At 43.4% G+C, this 23,888-nt stretch overlaps 1 protein-coding gene across 2 annotated transcripts in view; it reads left to right on the forward strand.

The window, feature by feature from the left end:
* The first annotated feature begins 603 nt into the window (after positions 1-603).
* The window catches only part of TSPAN12 (tetraspanin 12), a 62,767-nt gene continuing 39,482 nt past the window's right edge, over positions 604-23,888 (forward strand). Inside the window, exons 1-4 of one of the 2 annotated variants that reach the window (XM_044995206.1) lie at positions 604-836; positions 1,452-1,589; positions 19,403-19,485; positions 22,897-23,032. In XM_044995206.1, coding sequence (XP_044851141.1) covers positions 1,524-1,589; positions 19,403-19,485; positions 22,897-23,032 — 285 coding nt within the window. In that variant the 5' untranslated portion in view covers positions 604-836; positions 1,452-1,523. Of the gene's footprint in view, positions 1,590-19,402; positions 19,486-22,896; positions 23,033-23,888 lie in introns of both variants that reach the window. The other variant, XM_044995212.1, reaches the window with a different exon arrangement.

Raw genomic sequence — 23,888 nt, forward strand, 5'->3', positions numbered from 1 at the left:
CAAAACGAGACAAGCAGATTCAGATCTGGGGAGTAGAATCCAAACTCTTACCCACTGAAATCTGAAAAGGTTAATAATTAGGGTTTCCTTTTTGGACCATATCTAACTTACATACATAATAAGTATAATAAATAATAATCATTTCAGATATCCTTTACTCCCTTCCCTAACCATAGGCACACATAGCCTGCAGTCTGCATAGGGTATGTCAGGGATACACACAACTTTAAGCAACTTGTTCTCATTTGAACTCATGACAGGGCATAAATTAAGCCGTCTTTGCACGATCGAGCCCCCTATAAACGCGTCGCCTGGCACTGGACCGCATTGTGTTTACATTGTGTTTGCATGGAGTGATGACAGTGGTTCTGAGTTCCCAGTTCTTTAAGATTTGAATTCACCATCAAAAAGATCTTTTCTGCACAGCAGCAGAAGCCATGGTGCGCGGTGCCAGGGGCTAACCAGTTTCCTCACCCCAGAGGGATCACAGGGACGCTGAGCTAAGCGTGACCCCGGGGGTGGAAGAGAGGGAAGCTCAGCTGAGTGGCCTCTAGGACCCAACAAGCGCCCGGAGCAGGCTCTGGAGCATGCGTGGCAGTGTGTGTGCAGCTGGCGGCGGCTGCTGCCTTGTCCTGCAGAGCCGCGGAGGGCTGAGAAAGGGGGAGGGAGTGGAAGAGACTTTCTAGTAAGTGCCCAGCACTTTCCCTGCTCGCAGGCAGCGTCTCGCGCTCCCAGGAGATGAAGGTCTTGACTTGGTGCCGCCCTCCCCTGCCCCGCTGAGTGCCCCGAGCGCCGGCCAGCGAGTGGGGCGCACAGGGCTGTTCCCAGCCCACGCGGTAAGTGACTCTCCGCCTCTCCTCCCCACGGCGAGCGCCTCTTTCCCTGGGAGGGGACTGAGGGCGCTTCCGAGCCGCGCGCTAAACTCCTCGCTGGAGCCAGCCTGCGCTCCCGAGCCCCAGCCTCTCGCCCGCAGCCCCGAGCGGGCACCGGGGCGGGCGCTCTGGGACCAGGCAAGCGGTGCGCGCTGAGCAGCATCTCCGGAGGGGGCGGGGAGGGTGACTGACTCCGTGTCCGCGCTCTGCCCTACCCCGGCGGCGCGGCCCGGGCTGCCTGCAGGGCACCGCTCGCGGCGGCTGCCAGCCCTCGGGCCGGGGCGCTCCGCCTCGCCTCCCCCGCACGGACTGGCTGGGCGGGGCAGAGACAGCCCGGGGACTTACCTGGAACTTTGTCTGCCTCCCTTCGGGGCCGTCTCCAGCCCTGACAACCGGCAGCGAGCGAGGGAGCGACCCCCCCTCCACTGCCCCCACCAGTTCCTCCCAGGCTGGTCGGGGGGCAGCGAGAGCCGCCCGCAGCTCGGCCGCGCACCTGGGCGCGCCTGCTCCGCTGCCCCTCCGGCTGCCTGTGCTCGGCCGCCGACGGACCGCGGTGCGCTTCTCTCCCTTCTCCTGCAGGTGGCTGGCGGCCTCGCCTCGGGTGGGAGGATGTGGTGAGAGGATGGGGCGTTCTGCCGCCGGCGGCTCACCATGGCCAGGGAGGACTCGGTGAAGTGCCTGCGCTGCCTGCTCTACGCCCTCAATCTGCTCTTCTGGGTGAGTCGGGATGAGCCGGCCCCGGCTCAGCCAAGCAGGTGGCAAGGTCCCGGCTAGAGTTACAGCCCCAGCCAGCCGGTAGTGCGCCAGGGGGCACAGCCGAGCACGCATTAACGGAGCGGCAGCAGCCTCCATGCAGAGCAGGGTACAAGTTGCCCTTCTGGGCTCCTCTGGTCTAGGCCACCAGCCCGTCACCTCTGATCGGGGAAACAGGATTAAAGACCCTGGAAACTAGTTGCAAATAAAATTGGACTTGATTTTAACCAGGGGATATAAATAAGTCCAGTGTGTGCATATGTGTCTATAGACAGAGAAGGGAAATATCCAGTGATGGGCTAATGCTGGATTTCATGAGTTTCATAACATCCCATGAATGAATTGACTCCTGGTTGTCCCAAACACATCTGCATTATGTACTCTATGAGGGTTTGATCCAAAGTCCTGGGAGTCCTTCCCTTATCTTCAATGGGCTATGGCTCAGACAATCTATAGTGTATTACCTTATTATTACATAAGGGGTGGGGTGACTTTTTTGTTTTTATTTACAGATTTTCAGTCTAAACTCTATTTATAGAGGCATTGTGGTTTCTGAAACTCCCTCCCACAAGTGGGTGTGATCAGCACTGGCTCCAGAAGCTTTTGCTGCCCAAAGTGCATGATGTAGATTCTTCAGTCACTCTCTCAGATTGAAATGCACCTCACCCCTATAATTGGGCTTTACATGGATTAAGTATAGAAGGGTTAAAGGCAAAATGCACTCATCGGATTGACATAAACAGTATGATTGTGTTACTGGCTCATCCCAGCCTCATTCATGCCCACTGTGCTGGCCTATGAGGAGTTGGTGTGGAGACTCATCAGACATGCAGGAAGTGTGCACAAGCTAAATCACATAATTTACAGCTGTCCTGAGATGGCTGACAGTTAAGATGGGAGCCATACTGGGTTTGGAGTGGGATAGGAAATTGTTAGGTAGTATTTGGTGCAAAGTGGTACATTCTTTGACATGAAGGAGTGCTCTCAGGGTGCCTGAGCGTGATGCTAGCCAAACATCAGTTGGTATTGGTTTTGTTTGATAATGAATTCTGCTCCATTTTCATAAGTGTTCATTCCTACTCTATTTTATGGGCTGCCTGTTAAAAAATACACCCATGTAACTTGATGAGGAAACTTTTTTTAAGCACATGCAATTACTTCTGGCACCCTACTCCTTTCCTCTGATATCATGAACAAATTGCACAGAATAATCTATGAGAGAGAATTTATAACAAACAAAAATCTTCATGGTCAAGAGACAGGATAGTCTTGTGGTGAAGGCACAGGATTTGGGAGAGCTGGATTAAATCCCAGCTCTGGCATAGACTTCCCATGTGACACTGGGGAAGTCACTTAAATCTTAGCACTTCATTTCTGCTCCCTCGCAACAATGCTGTGAGAATAAGTTTGTTAATGTTTGAGAGGTGCTAAGATATTGTGGTGTTGAGGGCCATATATCGTAGACACCTAAATAGGTGCTTGTGGACATGTCTCTCACTAGCTAATAGAAGTTAGTAAGAAATTTCCCGAATGTACAGATTATTCCATTACTGGGTTTCTTTCACTTCTTTGATACTGGGAATTGTAGTGGACTGGTTGAACCATTGAGCAAATTCCTATGTTACATTGTTTGAATATTTTGGGTGCGCATACTGTTTTAGACGCATTTGAGAGATTCTAGTTTCACAGAGCGTTTATTTATTTATTTTAAATAGTGAGATTTCTGGAGCACTGTGCTGTTGAGCTTGCTGCAATACTATGTGTTGTTTCCTTTAAGGTCCTAGAAAGTAGTAGTTTGAAAGTGAAATATAAGAAACCCCCCTTCTGCATTCAGCATCACACTTGAGTGGATGGACAGCTCTTACACACATGTACTTGGAAGTGGCCCCGTTCCGCCATTCACTCCCTGCTCATACACCTCACTCTACAGCTAGTGGTTCATCTCCCAACTTATGAATCCCCCCCCACTCACTGAGTCCCCATTCACACCTCAACTCATCTCTTCTCTCTTCCCACCAACTTAATCCACATTCATCTTTTCTCCCCTCCCCAAATGCATCCATTCTCTTCCCAGTCCTACCAAATCTATTACCTCAGCAACAGTTTTTGTAAGCTGCAGCAGCCACCTAGGTACCTCCCATACTGCACATTTGGCTGTGAATCTTTTCCTAATGGTGGATGTCTTGCCTCTCATGCTGACTGCTGCATTCATAATGCCTCTGCCTCAGTCCTGGGCTTTTTCCCTTGCTTATGAAATCCTGCTGGTATCCATGGAGGCGGCTAACAAGCTGGGTGTCATTTGTTCTGGTCCATGGGCCTGGAGAGCTGACAAGGGACATTAAGTGGAGGCTGGGGCTGTTCAAAGGAGAAGGCCACGGGGTGGCTGAGCCTGAGTGTTCTGAGGAGTAGAGAGGAAGCAGGGCTTGGTGGATTGGCTGTCACAGTGTTGCTGCTGACCCATAAGCTGAAGTGGTGTTATCACCTCAGAATCTCTGCTTTCATTTTTACCACCACCACCACCACAAAAAAAAAAGAAGTAAATTTCTAGCCCCTATATCTGCAGCTTGAAAATGTCAACCCTCAAGTCTCCAACACCAGAAGTCAAAAAGAACAATGAACAGAAAAGTATCAGAGGGGTAGCCGTGTTAGTCTGGTTCTGTAGAAGCAGCAAAGAATCCTGTGGCACCTTATAGACTAACAGACCTTTTGCAGCATGAGCTTTCGTGGGTGAATACCCACTTCTTCGGATGCAAGTAGTGGAAATTTCCAGGGGCAGGTTTATATATGCAAGCAAGAAGCAAGCTAGAGATAACGAGGTTAGATCAATCAGGGAGGATGAGGCCCTGTTCTAGCAGTTGAGTGAAAACCAAGGGAGGAGAAACTGATTCTGTAGTTGGCAAGCCATTCACAGTCTTTGTTTAATCCTGAGCTGATGGTGTCAAATTTGCAGATGAACTGGAGCTCAGCAGTTTCTCTTTGAAGTCTGGTCCTGAAGTTTTTTTGCTGCAGGATGGCCACCTTAAGATCTGCTATTGTGTGGCCAGGGAGGTTGAAGTGTTCTCCTACAGGTTTTTGTATATTGCCATTCCTAATATATGATTTGTGTCCATTTATCCTTTTCCTTAGAGACTGTCCAGTTTGGCCGATGTACATAGCAGAGGGGCATTGCTGGCATATGATGGCATATATTACATTGGTGGATGTGCAGGTGAATGAACCGGTGATGGGGTGGCTGATCTGGTTAGGTCCTGTGATGGTGTTGCTGGTGTAGATATGTGGGCAGAGTTGGCATCGAGGTTTGTTGCATGGATTGGTTCCTGAGTTAGAGTTACTATGGTGTGGTGTGCAGTTACTGGTGAGAATATGCTTCAGGTTGCCAGGTTGTCTGTGGGCGAGGACTGGCCTGCCACCCTAGGCCTGTGAAAGTGTGGGATCATTGTCCAGGATGGGTTGTAGATCCCTGATGATGCGCTGGAGGGGTTTTAGCTGGGGACTGTATGTGATGGCCAGTGGAGTCCTGCAGCAAAAAAACTTCAGGACCAGACTTCAAAGAGAAACTGCTGAGCTCCAGTTCATCTGCAAATTTGACACCATCAGCTCAGGATTAAACAAAGACTGTGAATGGCTTGCCAACTACAGAACCAGTTTCTCCTCCCTTGGTTTTCACTCAACTGCTAGAACAGGGCCTCATCCTCCCTGATTGAACTAACCTCGTTATCTCTAGCTTGCTTCTTGCTTGCATATATAAACCTGCCCCTGGAAATTTCCACTACTTGCATCCGAAGAAGTGGGTATTCACCCACGAAAGCTCATGCTGCAAAACGTCTGTTAGTCTATAAGGTGCCACAGGATTCTTTGCTGCTTTTAATGAACAGAAAGAAGCATTTTTCTTAAATTTTGTGACTGGAAAGTCAGTCTCATGAATTTGGAGGGGAGACCTGACTCCTGATTTTTAAATACTTGGGGTTGGCTATACAGGAAGCTAGAAGATTCATTGCGAGCCAGTGCAGCTCTTTTCACTGCAGGTTTTTTACTGGATATACTGCTGAACTGAGGCAGTACACTACAGGCCTGGCAGTGTAACAGCAGTCCTATTTTATACTCCATTCATGTGTTAAGATTTGCTTCACAACATTAAGGGCTAGAAATTTTTATTTTTTTTTTAAACAAGGTTAGTTTATTTGGGAATGGATGGTGTAAGCTAGACTTGACTGGGAAATCTATCTGCTCATCCTAGGGATGTTGGATTTTCCAAGACAGTTTCTAAAGCTCATTGTTATACCATAACAAACTGCCTAGCCTGATCTTCAGAACAAGAATCTTTCCCACTGTTAACAATAACGTGTGTTACCAAAGCTTGCTGAACGAGGCCTGGGCACTGCACTCAAGCAGTCACATGATAAAATAATAGCATGTGAATGTGTAATCAAATAATAGACATTGCCAGCATCAGCAGATGAGTTGCAGGAGTGTACCACAGATGTTTCAGAGACTGAAGCAGTTTTCTAGAACAACTCATGTGTGCCATATATAAAATTAAAATAGTTAGAACTATTTTTAAGAAAGGGAAAAAATGTGATCCGAGTAACTATAGGCCTGGTAGTTTGACATCTGTAGTATGCAAGGTCTTGGAACATTTTTTTGAAGGAGAAAGTAGTTAAAGACATTGAGGTCAATGGCAATTGGGACAAAATACAACATGGTTTTACAAAAGGTAGATCATGCCAAACCAACCTGATCTCCTTCTTTGAGAAGGTAACAGATTTTTTAGACAAAGGAAACACAGTGGATCTAATTTACCTCGATTACAGTAAGGCATTTGACACGGTTCCACATGGAGAATTATTAGTTAAATTGGAAAAGATGGGGATCAATATGAAAATTGAAAGGTGGATAAGGAACTGGTTAAAGGGGAGACTAAAACGGGTCATACTGAAAGGTGAACTGTCAGGCCGGAAGGAGGTTACTAGTGGAGTTCCTCAGGGATCAGTTTTGGGACCAATCTTATTTAATCTTTTTATTACTGACCTTGGCACAAAAAGTGGGAATGTGCTAATAAAGTTTGCGGATGACACAAAGCTGGAAGATATTGCTAACACAGAGAAGGACCAGGATATCATACAGGAAGATCTGGATGACCTTGTAAACTGGAGTAATAGTAATAGGATGAAATTTAATAGTGAAAAGTGCAAGGTCATGCATCTAGGGATTAATAACAAGAATTTTAGTTATAAATTGGGGACACATCAGTTGGAAGTAACAGAGGAGGAGAAAGACCTTGGAGTATTGGTTGATCACAGGATGACTATGAGCTGCCAATGTGATATGGCCGTTAAAAAAGCTAATGAGGTTTTAGGATGCATCAGGTGAGGTATTTCCAGTAAAGATAAGGAGGTGTTAGTACTGTTATACAAGGAACTGGTGAGACCTCATCTGGAATACTGTGTGCAGTTCTGGTCTCCCATGTTTAAGAAGGATGAATTCAAACTGGAACAGGTACAGAGAAGGGCTACTAGGATGATCTGTGGAATGGAAAACCTGTCTTATGAAAGGAGACTGAAAGAGCTTGGCTTGTTTAGCCTAACCAAAAGAAGGTTGAGGGGAGATATGATTGCTCTTTATAAATATATCAGAGGGATAAATACCAGGGAGGGAGAGGAATTATTTAAGTTTAGTACCAATGTGGACACAAGAACAAATGGATATAAACTGGACACTAAGAAGTTTAGACTTGAAATTAGACGAAGGTTTCTAACCATTAGAGGAGTGAAGTTCTGGAACAGCCTTCCAAGGGGAGTAGTGGGGGAAAAAGACATATCTGGCTTCAAGACTAAGCTTGATAAGTTTATGGAGGGGATAGTATGATGGGTTAGCCTAATTTTGGCAATTAATTCATCTTTGAATATTAGCAGGTAAATAGGCCCAGTGGTCTGTGATGGGATGTTAGATGAGGTGGGATCTGAATTACTACAGAGAATTCTTTCCTGGGTACTGGCTGGTGAGTCTTGCTCACATGCTCAGGGTTTAAGTGATCACCATATTTGGGGTCGGGAAGGAATTTTCCTCCAGGGAAAATTGTCGGAGGCCCTGGAGGTCTTTTGCCTTCCTCTGCAGCATGGGGCATTGGTCACTTGCTGGAGGATTCTCTGCACCTTGAGGTCTTTAAACCATGATTCGAGGACTTAAGTAACTCAGACATAGGTTAGGGGTTTGTTCCAGGAGTAGGTAGGTGAGATTCTGTGGCCTGCATTGTGCAGGGGGTCAGACTAGATGACATAATGGTCCCTTCTGACCTTAAGTCTATGAATCTATGAACTAAAATAAAAAATTGTCCAGCCCATTTGGTGATGGTGATTCTTCACATATAAAGAAGCAGATGAGTACAACTGTTCAGCAACTCAAAGCAAAAAGAAGATGAAAGTCATAGTTGTATGCTGGAGGTAGGGGTAGATGTAAATGGGCTGTATGTGTGCATTAAAATTATACTCACACTTTCTTTTTTTGTGGACAGCTATGCTCTGCTCCCCTCGCTGCCTTGACCACATGTACATTTGATAACTAAAGTCAATTTTAACAAAATGTCTTTTTGAAAGCAAGTTGCTTGCTGATGTTTGGTACAGTGCACGTAGTGGATATTGTTAAGTCACTGTTCTATGAATCTCCCTGAGCCATTGTCTCTAAGGGCTTGAACACATGCACATTGAAGTCAATGTTCACTTAAATAAAGATGGAGTGGGGGATCTCTTGTCTGTAGAGGGTCTTTTTTTGCTGATTGGTCACAGTTATAATAAACACCAGCTCAGAGTAAGCCTGGGATGGCAGGAAGCTTAGATAAGATCAGCTTATTGTAAATGTGCAGGGCCCACATTACTTTGGAGCTGTTAATACAGTAGCAGTTCTGTATTGGCAGACACAATAGAGGTGTCTTAAAGATAATTTTCTGCCATCTGTATAGCTTTAGTGTTTTGCAGAAACCTTAAGCTCTGGGATATAAAGGTCTGAATTCCTCCAAGCAATCCTAAAGGGACTTTTCAGTCTGGCTGCTGTGGAACTGGTGTCCCTTACAAATGCTGATCCAGCCACCAAATAGCTTCATGACTAGTGGTCTAGGACAGTGGTTCTCAACCAGGAGTGTGGGGCCTCCTGAGGGGCCGTGAGCAGGTTTCAGGGGATCCTCCAAAATAAACCAGAGAGCAGGGCCAGCGTTAGACTCGCAGGGACCCAGGGCAGAAAACTGAAGCCTGAGCCCCACCACCTGGGGCTGAAGCTGAAGCCCAAGTAACTTAGCTTTGCAGGGCCCCCTGTGGTGTAGGGCCCCGGGCAGTTGTCCTGCTTTCTACCACTAATGCTGGCCCTGACTTTTAATCTACTGGATATGCAGAAAAACAATTGTTGTGGCACAGGTGGGCCATAGAGTTTTTATAGCATGTTTGTATGGGGGCTCTGAAAGAAAAAGTTTGAGAACCCCTGGACTAGGAGAAGCCTGTCCTTAATGTGCCCAGCTGTAAGGTCCATCAAGGTTTGCTTGAAATAACTAAGAAATACAGCAATTATATTTTTTAAATCATGGTTTGAGGGACCTAGCCAGGATTTAGTGATATTCTCTGTATTTCACCGAGTTGCTGTTTGGCTGCAGGCTGGTGATGGGACTACCTTTTATCTATTTGAGCAGGCAGATTATGCTATGGAGATAGGTATTTTTTTCTCCTGTAGGAAGATGATAGCATTGTTATTCCTGAATTCTACTTATGAGACATCATCAAATGGACATGAGATTGCCTACATCCTCCATGCTAGGTGCAGGCTGATGGCCTGGGTCTGGGAGGAGCAAACACAAAAATGTTGTTATGCTATGTGCCATCCATGCAGCCATACCAGCATGTGTAGTATGGAATTCTACGACATTGCTATCAGCAGCTGTATCTGCTCACAGGGAAGACCATTGTGCATGTGGAGCTGTTTAAGAAGATGTCATGCCTAGAAGAACCGGCTAAAGTAACCACAGGTCTTATTGGGAAACTGCAAATGTGGAAAGTTGCTTTTAGACACGGTCATTTTCACATTTTGGCTGCTGTCAGGGACCCAAAATGCAGGGGGAGAGCTTGTCAACTACTTTGCTATGATCATTTGTAGCTTCTCTATAGTGTACAGTTTAATGCTTTGTGCTTGAAAAAAGACCATGAACTAAAACCAATAAAAGAACTGTGTTGAGGAATTCTGATAGAGGTAGCTGTTTCTGCCATTGCTGACCTACTGGCCACTAACACTTAAGCAATCTGTAAATGGCCTATTGCTCCACAAGTCTGCAGTGAGGTATACGATCCAGCTCTCTCAGCTGACCAAAAGAATGAAATTTTTTTGCCTTTGCTGCTTCAGAAAGTTCTGAGGCAGTCTTAGTAAGGGAAGAGGATGGGAATGATGTTGCACTTGCTAACATGTAGCTGCAGCCTCCCTCAGATTCTGAAAGGACTTTCCTTTTATATGTGAGATGTCTTCCTTGAGGTCATCCTCTTAAGGTTTCTGGCTCTCAGCAATCACCTCTTTTGGGCAGAGACCCACGTCTCTTTCCTTCTAGACTGTCTCCTTACAGTCCCTCTACATCTCACTGTGGTTTCCCCAGTGGGTCTGACTGGGGTCCAGCACCTCAGATTGAAATCTCCACAGGGGCTATAACAGTGTACACCAATCACCAACAAACCTTCACAAAGTAAGGTACATTTATTCTTAAGGTAAAAAGCATAGCAGAAAAAACATATAAAATAATCTATAGTCATGCTAAAAAGTCTACCAGATATTACCTCCAACTCCAACATAAGGCTCTGGTAGGCATCAGTCTTTCAAACCCCATCAACGGCATTTGCCCCCTTGGTTATAAGATTGTCAGTTTTTAGATCAGAAACCCTGACTGGGCAGTTCAGCTGTTTCCTTTTGACAGCTTGTGCCTTGCTAATCTCCAGGAACAGGTAATCATTAGTCAATGGCCCTCTCCTCAGTGTATAGCTTCAAAATCTGGATTTTTGCATAATCCAGAGTTATGGAATTTGCATTAACCACTTCCCAGGGATTACCCCACGTAACACTTATTGCCCCAAAAGTCCATGCCTGTCCTATCTGATGCCTGTCATGCCAGGCATATCTCAGTATAGTCTTTTGAACTGCTTACACTTCCTAGGACTTTCATTTGTCAGAGTGGGAACTCCTGGAGTAAACCACGGAGTGGGAGAATACAGACGCAGTTACCCTGAAACTGTGACACACACATCTTTGTTCTCGGCACTCAACTGCAACCTCATGGATGCCTGCACTAATCCAATATCAGCTGCAAGTGACCTGCATGATAACACATGTGATTTTCATCTGCAATTCACACGTACAAAGTCCATCGTGTTCTTCATTTGCCCATCTGGTGATATCCAAGTCCATTTTTTCTATGGCTTTCTTTGAAGTAACATGTTTATTATCACCAAGTTGTTGCCTAGGCAGAAATTTAGTAACCTTTCTCCTCTTCTGTTTTCTTCACTGAGTCTGAATCAGAATTCTAATCTGATACTACTTTTTGCATTAAAATCTCCCATCACCAATAATATGTCATGAAATTTATTGTATTGTTTTCTGTAGATTATTATAAAATCTGTCAGTTTCTTCCTTGAGTGCTGCTGAGCTTGATGCACATACTTGTACGGTTGTGATTGAGGATTGGTGCTTAAGCTGAAGACAAGCCAGACTCTTATGGCATTTAACCTGATATCTCCTTGCATACTTAAGGCGAGATTCAAAATAAAATCCAGTGAAGTTACCATAATAAATACACATGTAGTATCTTGTAACTTTGGTTTCTGTCTTTTATACTTACTTTGATTTTGCTGTCATAACAATCTAGTTTATCTTCATTCCATTAGAGTCAAATCCTGAGAGAAGCTGTTTCCACTGCTCTCCAGCATCAAATGACTTCATTGGGAGTTGGAACACCTATGGATTCAGTCCTTTGGACTTAGATAAGGACTGTTCTCTTGAAGAGACTTTTCTCAGCTCCCATATATGAAGAGAATATTCCAGCAGAGCTGTAGGAAGGGAACATCTTTTTACATAACTCAGGGTTATTCAGTGTATTATTTAATAGCTATACTTGTGCTAATGTTTTCCCAATTAAGAAGGAATCTTTAGGTTATATCAGTTATCTAATATTTTCAGATTGTTGTAGTGCATAAAGGCCTCTGTCAGGTTCAGGGCTCTGATTAGGGGTGTACAAACACATACTGTAGAAAGATAGGCCTGGGTCTCTTTTTTGGAGGGGAGAGGAGGGAGTGTGAAGGGGCATTTGGATTTATAGGGGGAGAGGCAGGGACTGTCAGAGGCCTTGGCTACACTGGCGCTTTACAGCGCTGCAAGTTTCTCGCTCAGGAGTGTGAAAAAACCACACCCCTGAGCGCTGCAAGATACAGTGCTGTAAAGCGCCAGTGTAAACAGTGCTGCAGCGCTGGGAGCGCGGCTCCCAGCGCTGCAAGCTAATCTCCACGGGGAGGTGGAGTACGTGCAGTGCTGGGAGAGCTTTCTCCCAGCGCTGGCGCTGCGGCCACACTCACACTTCAAAGCGCTGCCGTGGCAGCGCTTTGAAGTTTCGAGTGTAGCCAAGCCCAGAGTAAGAGGGTAAAGCGAGAAGGGAACTGAGGAGGGAGGGGAGACTACTGAGCTTGATGCTCTGGGTTGGTGTCTCTGTCTTCATTTTGGAAACAAGAGGAGGCAGGAATGCTCTGACAGAGTGATCCTAATATACTGTGTCTCACTGAAGGTAGAATAGATGACACTCATAATGTAAATGTGTGTATCACCTCATCCCAAATCTCTTTATGCATTATATATGTCTAGCACCATGGCATTACAGCAACTGACTGATATCTGAGCCTCTGCAAAATGGTGTTGGTGGGGAGAGGGAATTTTGACAGTGACACTGGGGAGAAGTTCCTGTTAGCAAAGGCGCTAGGCTCCTTACTAGGAAGTAAGGGAAATATAGCTTTTAAGGCCTGATTTGGAAAATCCACACAATTAACTGAATTAAATTCAGTGCATCCACCTTGAGGATGAAGGTGTGAGCCAGCTCTCCCTGTATTTGGACTGATGGCTCCAGGGAGAATAAATAATTCAAACCAGATGTTTAGAACGCTAAGCCATGACGTCCAACAGCTTGAATGGTCCATTGCTCATGTAAGTACTTTCTCTCATTTTCTTTTTAAATTGACATCTCTCTTTACAGAAAATGTTTTTGCCAGTACTCCCCAATCCCTTCTCTGTTGGTATAGCCTGAGCATTTCCCATTGACTCAAGGCTCTGTGGAAGGCAGCAGACATAGGCTATAAAGAAGAATACCTGTATTTCTCCTATGTAGCTTTCTACTCCCCCAAGCTCCAATAATATATCTGTGTAAATATTTATTATTTAAAAGAATTGAAAGGCATTTCTTATTAACCCTCACAAGTGGTATATGCACCTATTGATAACCCCATTTTACAGGTGAGAAACAGAGAGGTTAACTGATGTTATGAAGGTCACAACAAATGGTCATGTCTAAGTCTGTTGGCTCACAGGTAAGGCCTAACCCCCACTGCTGACCAGAACGTTATTCACTATTTTCCTTTTAGCTATAAAATGGGCCTAATAATATTTTGCCCATTATCTGTAGTTCTAACGGCACTAGACAACAGCCTGTGGGCACACATCAATAGTTTAGATAGCATAACAAAATATATTGTCAATTGGAAGCAATTTTTCTGATAAGTGGTGTTGTCTAGGGCATAAGACACGAGTCTTTCACATCAGAGATCTGTGTTGGGCTACAAAGTTCCTATGTGACCTCAAGCAAGTCACTTAACCTCTCTGGATCTCAGTTATGTCTGTTGTATAATGGAAATAGTATTTTCTTGCTTCCTGGAGGAGCAGTATGAGGCTTTATTTAATAAGAGGTAGAGGTGTTGAAAGTAGTCATAGAGGAGATGGGTACAAAACTGAGGACTCAGTCCTCTCTACATTCTCTTATGCTAAAGGACAATAGTGTTGGAATGTAGGGGGCAGATTGGTCCCTGAGTATTTCAGGAAAAGAAGTAACCGAAAATAGCTAAGTTAGCTACAGTTATGCTGTGCATCTGAGCTGTGAGTTTAGTGGTGAAAGCCTATGCCAGAATGTTCTGTGTGGGCACTAAGCAATTTTTCACCAGGTTGCAGCTTAGTCAAACCCAAGCCAATTTTCACTGGACCACTCAAGGACTTAGTGAGGGTTATTTTTATACTAAAATTAAAGCCCAGCCTTTACTCAGGCTGACTGGTAACTTACTGTGCAAGTAAACCAATTGAAGTTACAGTAATTTTTTGTGTGTGGGGTAAAATGTAACGCAGCATGAGTAAGGGAATCAGAATCTGACACTAAAATTTTTACCCCCATCCATTTGTTTTGATGCAAGAGGTTTTTTGTTTTTGTTTTATTTTTTAAAACATTTTTAATAATGTAGAAAATTGTTTCCTGCCTTCTCCACATACTTCCAAATGGATTAAATGTTTTTGCTCAAATTTGCAAAATAAAATAATAATTAATAAGAAAATCTCCATCAAGTAGATTGTAAGCATGGCAAATTTCAGCCCAACAAGTAATTTTTAGGTTGTGACCAAAAAGGTTGCTAAAAATGGAAACGTATGCAACCTTAGTTACAAGGGTCAATACTCTTCCCTCTCTCTTTATATAAACGTATGTACATAGCTTAACTGAAAATATCAAATTTATTTTTCAAAATTAGCCATGACCTTTCAGACATCATAAGAAGCAGAGCCATGAACGAAGTTCTGCAGGCATGCTTAATGAATAAAAATACCTTTTGATATTTTCTTTTAAGCCACGTAACATCCAATTTATATAAAGCCTCTTAACAATAATTTAAGATTAACTTGTACGTGGCCATTCCTAGCTCTCTGAAAATGTTCTTGTACATCCAGTTTCTTAGTTGTTTGAATGGGATACAGTCAAACTTCAAAATGAATAAAACTAGTTTGAAAGTTAAATGTCAATATGTGATTTAAACATTATTTTGATTATCATATTTGAAAACAACATTATTATCTTTAATCAAGATGAAAATAAATGTAATATGATAGGCAATTTTATAAACTCAGTTTCATGTTGATGAATATGTAATGTATTGTGAATTCTGCAGCCAGCTGTAACAGATATTATAAAGCTTATTGTTATGCTTACGACACAGAGTGGGGTTCAAAGAGAAATTGTCGATTAAAAACTTATTGATGTACTGATATTATTACTAATGTGGGGGAAATTATTTTTGATGCTTTTTCCCCCCCATTATACTGTACCCTTTGATAGTCAAATTCTATCTGGTATAGCTTCCTTGCTGGTTAATATTTCAGTGCTAAATTAGTAATGCAAACAATTGGCTGAAATAGGATCTGCCAATTTTAATTCCTTTTGGCCTCCCTCCAGAAACAAAACAAAACCCATCACCTTGCCTCTTATGACTTCTCCTTGGAAATTGGATTGCAGCAGGCTGTTGGGATCTGACTGCCATTGCTTGCCCCATAAGGCTCATTTGCACCCCAAGATTTTTTTTGGTGGCTGCTGTGGCTCCTTCCCGAGGAGATTGCGAACACATGAGGCCAGATCTTCAGCTGGTTTCAATTGGTGTAACTCCACTGATGCCAGATTATACCAACTCAGGATCTGGCCCAGGATTTGGTGCTAAGTGCTCTCAGTTCCACTTACTTAAGTTGGGAACTTTGCAGGATCAGGCCTATGCTGAACAACAGCCTCCTACTTCCAAGTTAGAATGTTATGGAGTGGCATAGTCAGAGAGAGAGACTACACTGAAAATTAGAGGTGTGATTACCCTGCCTGTGTATGCATACTTGCGCTAGCTCTCATCGAGCTAGCATGATTATAAGTAGCAGTGCAGCTGAGGCAGCATGGGTGGCTAAGCCATGCCGTATACATACCCTCTGATTTCAGGTGGGTTTGTACTCGGCAAGGCTCAGCTGTGCCTCTGCTCCCCAAGCCACTACAGTGACACTGCTATATGACTTGAACTAGCTGTGTATGAAGAGGGAAATCACACCCCTAATTAGTAGAGTAGACATAGCCTGTGTGAATGAAATAGTGGGAAAATGGGATTCATTTTTTCTTAATTATTTACATTTTTTCTATGGTGCATAGATTATTTAAAATTTGCATGTTATATTGAAGAGATGGAGGAACCATGACTAGAAGAATTTTTTTTTAATATACTAAATTAAAATGACTTCTGTGTAACAGTAGAGTGCACCATATTCAAGTCCATAGATACAGACAAAGAGAGTTGATCTGGAAATCTTCAGAATTCAGGAGGAGGAGGAGGTGCTGAGGAGAACAAATTACATTATAAGCACAGATGCTATGTGGGTTGATGGTTTTTTTTCCTAGAGTCAAAAAGCCAAAAGTTCACATTATATTTATATACATAATCTAGCTGCCAGATGGCTTCCACTTATAATCCCCTGTTTCCCTCCCTCCCTCCCGTTCCCTTTTTTTGGTAGGGAAATAGACAGGGTTTTGTTTCTGAATGGGAGTCACTATGCAAAGTATTGTGTACGCATAGCTTTAATGTCAATAATTATGGATGGCAAAGTGTTTTGTGTTTTTTAAGGGCAATGGTCTTTTTAGTGAATCTTTGAGACCTATCAAAAAATATTCTTTGAGGGTGGCTAGAGAGGGAGAAGAAATTAGTACAGTTCTAGGCTTGACATTGTCTGTGCCCTCTTGCAATTCCTTTCTACAAAAAATCTGGAGATATGTAAATTGAGTTTGGAAATGAAATACAAGGAATATTTTATTCTGTATAGGTGAACATGCTGATTCAAGGACGGTCATTGTCATAATTGTAGATTTTGAACACAGAGATCAGAGTTTTCCATCAGTATATTCGGTATTGGACTTTGGAGTGTGAAACTGAAGCTAGAAGAATTCCTTCCATGATATCTGTTCTTTATATGGGGAATGTGTCTGTGTCAGTATTGCATCATAACATGAATGAGAGAAGAGGATCTGCCCGATTCTTAATATAATGTCAATCTGACACAGCAATTTAGAGTGGGCCTGCCAAAAAAAAAAGAGAAGGCATTTCCTCTGTGTGTAATATCCGCTGTCTGATGCAAATTTAAGAAGAGGAATTTCTTATATTTAGTGTATGTCATGCAAAAGATATGTTAGCTTTGCCATTAAAGATACACATTAAAGGAGAGCAGCAAAGGGGAACTGGATGGCTCATGGGATTATGAATGAGACCTGAAACCTTTCATATGTAGGTTGTTCTTATGAGGGCTGGTCTACACTGGAGGAGGGGGGGATCGATCTAAGATACGCAACTTCAGCTACGTGAATAGCGTAGCTGAAGTCGAAGTATCTTAGATCGATTTACCTCTCTTCCTCACAGCGCGGGATCGACGTCCGCAGCTCCCCCTGTCGACTCCACTACCGCCGTTAGCGCTGGTGGAGTTCCGGAGTCGACAGGAGCGCGTTCGGGGATCGATATATCGCATCTAGATGAAACACGATATATCGATCCCCAAGAAATCGATCGCTACCCGCCGATACGGCGGGTAGTCTAGATGTACCCTGAGTCTGGTTAGTATTAGCAGAGATAAAGTTGTTGGTATAGGTTATCAGTTGTAAGTAAAAGGAATTGGTAGTTTTCTTCCAATGGGTAGTAAACAAATGTCCACATGGTATAAAACCAAACACTTCCCTTAGTGTAGTGCTGAAGAAAGCACTGCATTGTTTAGCAAATGGGAGTTTCTTTCTGTTGCTGTTTCCTGTGCAGTACCTGTTTAACTTCATCTGGATGTTGTTGAGGAGTAAGGATTTGATGGTTTTCTCCACCTCTATTGAGCACTTTTGTAGCCTTTCCAATAATACAGAATGAGCCAAATGCATTCCACTCCCAGTAGTTCTACTGTATTTTAAACCAGATAGTAATATTTACAAACACTTTATCTTTGTCACATATATTTATTAAAAGGGTTTTAAAACTATTTTCATTTGCCTGTTGATCATGTCATAGGAAAATGGTTCATTCATAATGTCAGAAATGCCAGGGACACTTGTACAGTAGTCTTGTGGCTTTTGTAAATACCTTTAGTCAAATGCTAGAAACAAGAGGTCTGTTGCTTGTTCAACATTTTATGTCACTTGTCTCTTCTTCCCAGGCAGGATTTCCTGGAGTTTGGCTCAGAAATGATCCCAATTCTTTTCTTCTTTTTACTTTGTTAATAGCTTCCTGAACGGCAGGTCTAAACAGTAGAAGAAAATGCTCTCTACTCTCCATTTCCCCAACCAAAATAGATCTCCCACAGAGCTTTAAGAAAACGTGCAGTGACATAGAGTAGAATTTTAACATGCACTGACTTTTAGGAATATGCACACAGCATACAGAACACCTGAGGTTCGTGCTGATGTTGCTTAGAACCAGGACTGCATGCTCTATTAGGTGCAGTGATTTTGAAAAGAAGGGATGAAGTAACCTCTGGGACTTCACATGAAATTTTAAAGGCAGAAATAGCCTGCTATATGTGTGCTGCAGGCAAAGAATCCCAAGAATGTAATAAGGACACAGAGAAACTATTAAAATGCATTAGTTTTTATCCGTTGACTAGTTCCTCATAAGTATTTTTGTTCACTGTCAGGGCACACATGAAGCCAGCACTGAACTAGATAAGGGAAAATCTGAGACTCCTCAAAAGAAGGCATTGTTACTAGTGAGAGCATCATAGATACACCACTCAGTAGAAGCATTGCTGGGTCTGGCACTCCCTTCCTGAACCCATGTGGAGGGAAAAGCGGGGTGGAGGGCCATGGCAGCGCACTGGCTAGCATACATACTTTAGAGATTGCCTAGCAGAAACCCACTGGCTAAGCCCCCCTCTTAATGTGTGGCACCCCAACTGCACAAAGTTGCCATGGGGGCTTGCAGGGGATCAGTGGTGATTGGTGAGCTATTCAGAATTAATTATTTGCATTACAGTAGTGGCTAATGGCTGCAGCTGAGATCTGTTGTGGTTGGTGCTGTTGATACAGAGTAAGTGGCAAAGAGCTATAAGGCTCACAATCCAAACAAAGGATTGTTATCCTCATGTGACAGATGGGGAAACAGGCTAGGAGATTAAATGACTCATCCAAGGCCACACAGTGAGTTTGTGTCAGAGTGAGAAATTGAACCCAAGTCTTATGAGTTTAACTGCAAAGTGATCACCATCCTTCTCTAATAAAATAACCACAATAAGTTGATTTGATTAATACTTGTGTCCTCTTTATCGGGATTGGGATCATGCCTCACAGGTTGCTGGCTTCATATGTTTCATGATAACCACTGGAGTTTTGATGGGAAATCTTTGAAAGAGTTATTGATGCTAGAAACAGTAGTAATTCCCTTCCATGGCTTCTGCCCTCCTTAGGGTCTTCTACTGGGAGAACTGGTGTGTGTGTGTGTGTGTGTGTGTGTGTGTGAGCCAATGTTAGACTTACACCTTTTGACCGAAGAGCAAAGAGCAGGCCTTCCTAGGTAGTTATACAAACTGGAAGGGAGATGATAATTGAAACTGCCTCTCTAAATACTTAGATAAGCAGTTTCAAACACGTGTAAGCACAGCATGGGAAAAATATTGTTAGAATAAATGATACAGTAGATATTTTTGACAATTGATCCTGCATGAATTTTTAAATGCTTGATAAATAACACCATTTTTTCTTTTAGTTGATGTCCATCAGTGTGTTGGGTGTTTCTGCTTGGATGAGGGACTACCTGAATAATGTCCTCACTTTAACTGCAGAAACAAGGTAAACTTTTTTCCTTAAACCTAATTATCCATGTACCTGAATGATGGTGCTACAGTTTATCAAATATAGCAGGGTTTCATAATTAAATTTTCTGTGGGAAAGGAACCCCTCAGTTAATACACATTTTAGCACACAATGTGATGTTTTTTGAATCACTGGAATCAGAGATGGTGTCAAAGGGCACATCTGCCTGTAGTGCCCCCTTCTGGCCAAATTTTCTGGCATCCTGCCTCCATTTCCCCTTCATAGGTTCTCAGGCATGATCCACAGCGGCTTATGTCTAATAACAAACCACACCCCAAGAAGCGAGTTTATTAATATGAAATGAAACCCACAGCAAAGTATCTTTGCTCTCTTTCCCCTCATCTCCCACTGGACACAGCCCCCGCCTTCCTTAGGTCTGACTGGCTCTAAGCTGTACACTGGGCTCAGTTATCAGCTCTTCCTAGGATCTGCAGCTTCACTCTGCACAGTTTCCTCTTTCTGTTTCTCTCTTTATAAAGCCAACATGGCTTCCCTTAATGCCCAACTGGGCAGCAGGTAACCAGTCACATGTGCACTGAACCCTGCTCCCTCTTAAAGGAGCCAGATCCCCCCCTCTCTCCCAAGCCTTCCTATGCCCAAAGTGGTCATCTTTTGGTCAAATTGTCCAACCAAGCAGGCACTTATTCTTCTGCAGACATCAGAAAGTCTGGAAAATCTTTGTTGATACCCTTAGTCTTGCTGCTCACAAACAATATAACCAAAGGTTGTCTAGCACTATGCCCAATACACTTTATACGACTCATGTAGCTGCCAAGAATTCTTGGCATCTCATAATTTATAACATGCCAGACATTCTGAATGTTCAGTCTTTGGGCTATCTGTGGAATAGTCAAGAAAGTCAGGCTGTTACCCTGGTTACTTTTATGTAATGCTGTTTTGTGACGTTTTTGGGAGGAGCATCCCTGAATGTACACACATGCGCCTCTTTCACCTTTGGGAAAGACCATAATAATATCGAGCTTCATCTTGGGGTTTCCAATAACTAGTGTTTTTGAGGCTTTTGGGATTCTTCTTAACTGAACCCACTTCTGTTCTTCCTCCACCCACATTGTTTTGTTAATATTTTATGTTTTTCCCAATCAAGTCACTGGTTTCCTTTCCCGATCTCCTCTTCCTCAAGGATTTGGTCTTTCATCTCCAGAGCGGGGCAACTTGGATCTTCAGTCAACATATGGACCTCCTGGCTGAATCCTCCTTCTTTTCCCTGTCCTTTGAGGCCATTCCTCTCATCTTCTATCTGTCTCAGCTTAGTGCTGATGTTCATCTTCTGGTGCATCTCCTCCTACAGTTTGCTGACTTTCTCATCCAGCTCTGTTCGCTCTCTTTCATCTCCCGTAAATTTTACCTGCAGCTTTTGGAGCTGGACTTCTACTTTCCTCTGCTTGTGCACTGATTCCTCTTTGTTCTGCAGAAGCATCTTCACCTCTTTGGACAGTTCCACATGCTTGCTCTCCAGAACCTACTTTGTCTCCTCATGGTTCATTTTCACCTGCTCAGTTTGTTTCAGATGCTCTACCAGCTCCTTCACAGCTTGTGAATGTTTCTACCTCAGCTTCTGGATTTGTGCCTGGTGGGTCTTCACCTCATCATTTAGGGTCATCTTCAGAAAAGTAGGTTCTGGTTCCTTCTTTGACCTCAGTTCCCAATGTGCAGTTGTGGAGTTTGTTGTGTCTTTTGGCTCTGTTTTCAGTGTCTCCGGCTCACCCAGAAGCAGGACCTGTGGGAGTTCTGTCTTATTTCTGCTACTTGCTCTGACTCCAGGTCTCCCTGAAGTTCAGTGACCTGAGATTCCAGCTTGTGGATTTCCTGCTGGCCTGTGTTCTTCTGGGCTGCTCCTTCTGCCACCTTAGTCAAGGCTCCTTGTAGTTCCTCTTCTTTCTCAGCCAGTTGTCTCTTGAGTTCTGTGATCAGAGGCTGCAGCTCAGCACTCCGATTGTGCAGCTTGGTGGAGTTCCCCTCAAGCTTTCCACAAGTTATCTCCAACTCTGGCATCTGCTTTTTTCCATGAAGCAGGCACTCTGCCAGAGTTATGACCATGGCTTTGTGCCCATTCTTGAGTTTAGTGAGACTCTTAGATTTCTCCTTGGTGTCTATTGTAGCCTTCCCCAACTATAGCTTCTATCTGGCACTTTCCTCTGTGTTTGTACCACAGGGTATCCAAACCCCATTATACCCAAGCACAGTGTTTTGGACTGGCTCCTGGTGTGCTGCTTCTTGAAGTAGGGATCTCAGATCCAAAGCATGGATGCCTTTAGCTTGTAAAAGCTTTCTCACCTTTTTAAGGACTGCCTCTAGTTGCTTGGTTCACTCCATTGCTCAGCCAACCTATCCATAGCCTGGGAACACCTCTGTCTTATTTCCTGGATCTGAGCCTCATGAACCTTTATCCTGTCATCCAGTTTCTGCCAGAGAGCCTTCATCTGGTTCTGTAGTTTGTAGAGGTTATTGGTGCTTGTATCAGGGATCTGGTTAACAGCATTTTCCTAAACTTTCAGATCCTTTTCAACAAATTCCACCCTTTCTTTGACAACCCCAGTCAGGGAATTCTGCTGTCACTCAGAGCATCTCACTGGGATTTTCTGCAGAATCATTTCAGGCCCATGCATCTGGTTTGGTTCCTGGACAGTTGGCTGAACTCTTGGGCCATTCCTCCAGCAGCTTCCTCAGCTGCTTCCTTCCTGAGCATTTTGAGCAGCATTCCTCTGTGGCTTGATTCTATCCCCAACCTTCCTCTTCCTGTTTCCTCTTTATAAGGCCCATGTGCCTTCCCTTAAGTCAAATTGGGCAGCAGGCAATCAACCACAGGTGCACTGGACCCCGCTCCCTCTTAAAGGGGCCAGTCACCCTGTGACAGATGGGAAAAGACCTGTTAAGTAATTCCCCCTTTACCTAGTCCCTTTTTGATATCTCTTCATCTCTTTATTGCCGATTTGGGCTACGTACCCTGCAAGTATGTTAAACTAGAGTATATTTTGACTGCTTCACTCAGTCTTAGTGAATTCAGAATTATTATTATTAATAATAATAACAAAGTATTAATATATTTTATTACTGGAACACCCGGAAGCCCCAGTCAGGAATCAGGACCCAAGAGCTAGGTGCTGTATAAACACAGAACAAAAAATCTCTGCCCCAAAGAGCAACAATCTAAGTATCCAATCTTCCATAACTTGGAAGAAACATAGGACTTTAAAAACACCATTTAAATGATTTCCATGATCCCAGACTGCTAACGCATTTTAAATTATGTAGCAAATAGTAAATGCTATTTCCTTTTTAGACTGTAATATTATTATTTTATGTTTAGGTGCTTTGATTTTGGGGTAGTACTTTATTATTTTAATTCTGGGTTGTATTTGTTTTCAGAGTGGAGGAGGCTGTCATTTTGACTTATTTTCCTGTGGTCCATCCAGTCATGATTGCAGTCTGCTGTTTCCTTATCATTGTGGGGATGTTGGGGTACTGTGGAACAGTGAAAAGAAGCCTCTTGCTTCTTGTATGGGTATGTTTTCACCTTCAAAAACAATTAACTTCTATTTTATTTAAGCAAGGAAGAAAAATGTTCGCAATCCTGCCCCTAGATGAACATCCTATCTTGTAATTTTTTTTTATCTTGTTTAGTTATGATGTCAGTGTTGTATTATAATTGCAAAATGCACTGTAGGAAAGAATTTATCATGCCAGGGCTTGTTTTCACTACCGGGAAGATGACGCTGCTGCAATCGATGCAGCGGGTGTCAATTTAGTGGGTCTAGTGAAGACTTGCTAAATCGACGGCAGAGCACTCTCCAGTCGACTCCAGTACTCCAGCTATCCAAGAAGAATAAGGTAAGTCAACCGGAGAGCGTCTCCTGTTGACGCAGTGCAGTGAAGACATTGGGATAAGTCGACCTAAGGTACATAGCTGGAGTAGCGTAACTTAGGTCGAATTACCCCCGTAGTGAAGACAAGCCCCCAGGGTACATTAAGTTATGATTGAAAGGCAAGCAATGTGAATTGCAAAAACTTAGTTGACGTCAGTAGTAGAGGAATCATTCAGAAAAATTCTAGTACTAATTAATCAGTGCAGGAGAATGAGTCTGTGTGATCTGAAACAAACCTTTATATTATAGGCCTGACTTTTAGTAACTAACTTTTTAATTAACCTGGCTTCTACTTCTACATCCACAATCAGTTGTAGGCACAAGTAACAGCATTTATGTACCTAACTAGCTGATTTGCGACTGTGAGGTTTGAATTCTATTATTTGCATTTGGAACTTTGCAGTTGGTCGGGGCTAATTAAAATCTCAATTTCAAGTTGCCAAATTTCTCCTTCCCTCAGAGGCTATAAAACTTCAAGCCAGCAACAGACTTGGA

The sequence above is a fragment of the Mauremys mutica genome, chromosome 1 (assembly GCF_020497125.1).
Source record: "Mauremys mutica isolate MM-2020 ecotype Southern chromosome 1, ASM2049712v1, whole genome shotgun sequence".
NCBI classification, from domain to species: Eukaryota; Metazoa; Chordata; order Testudines; family Geoemydidae; genus Mauremys; species Mauremys mutica.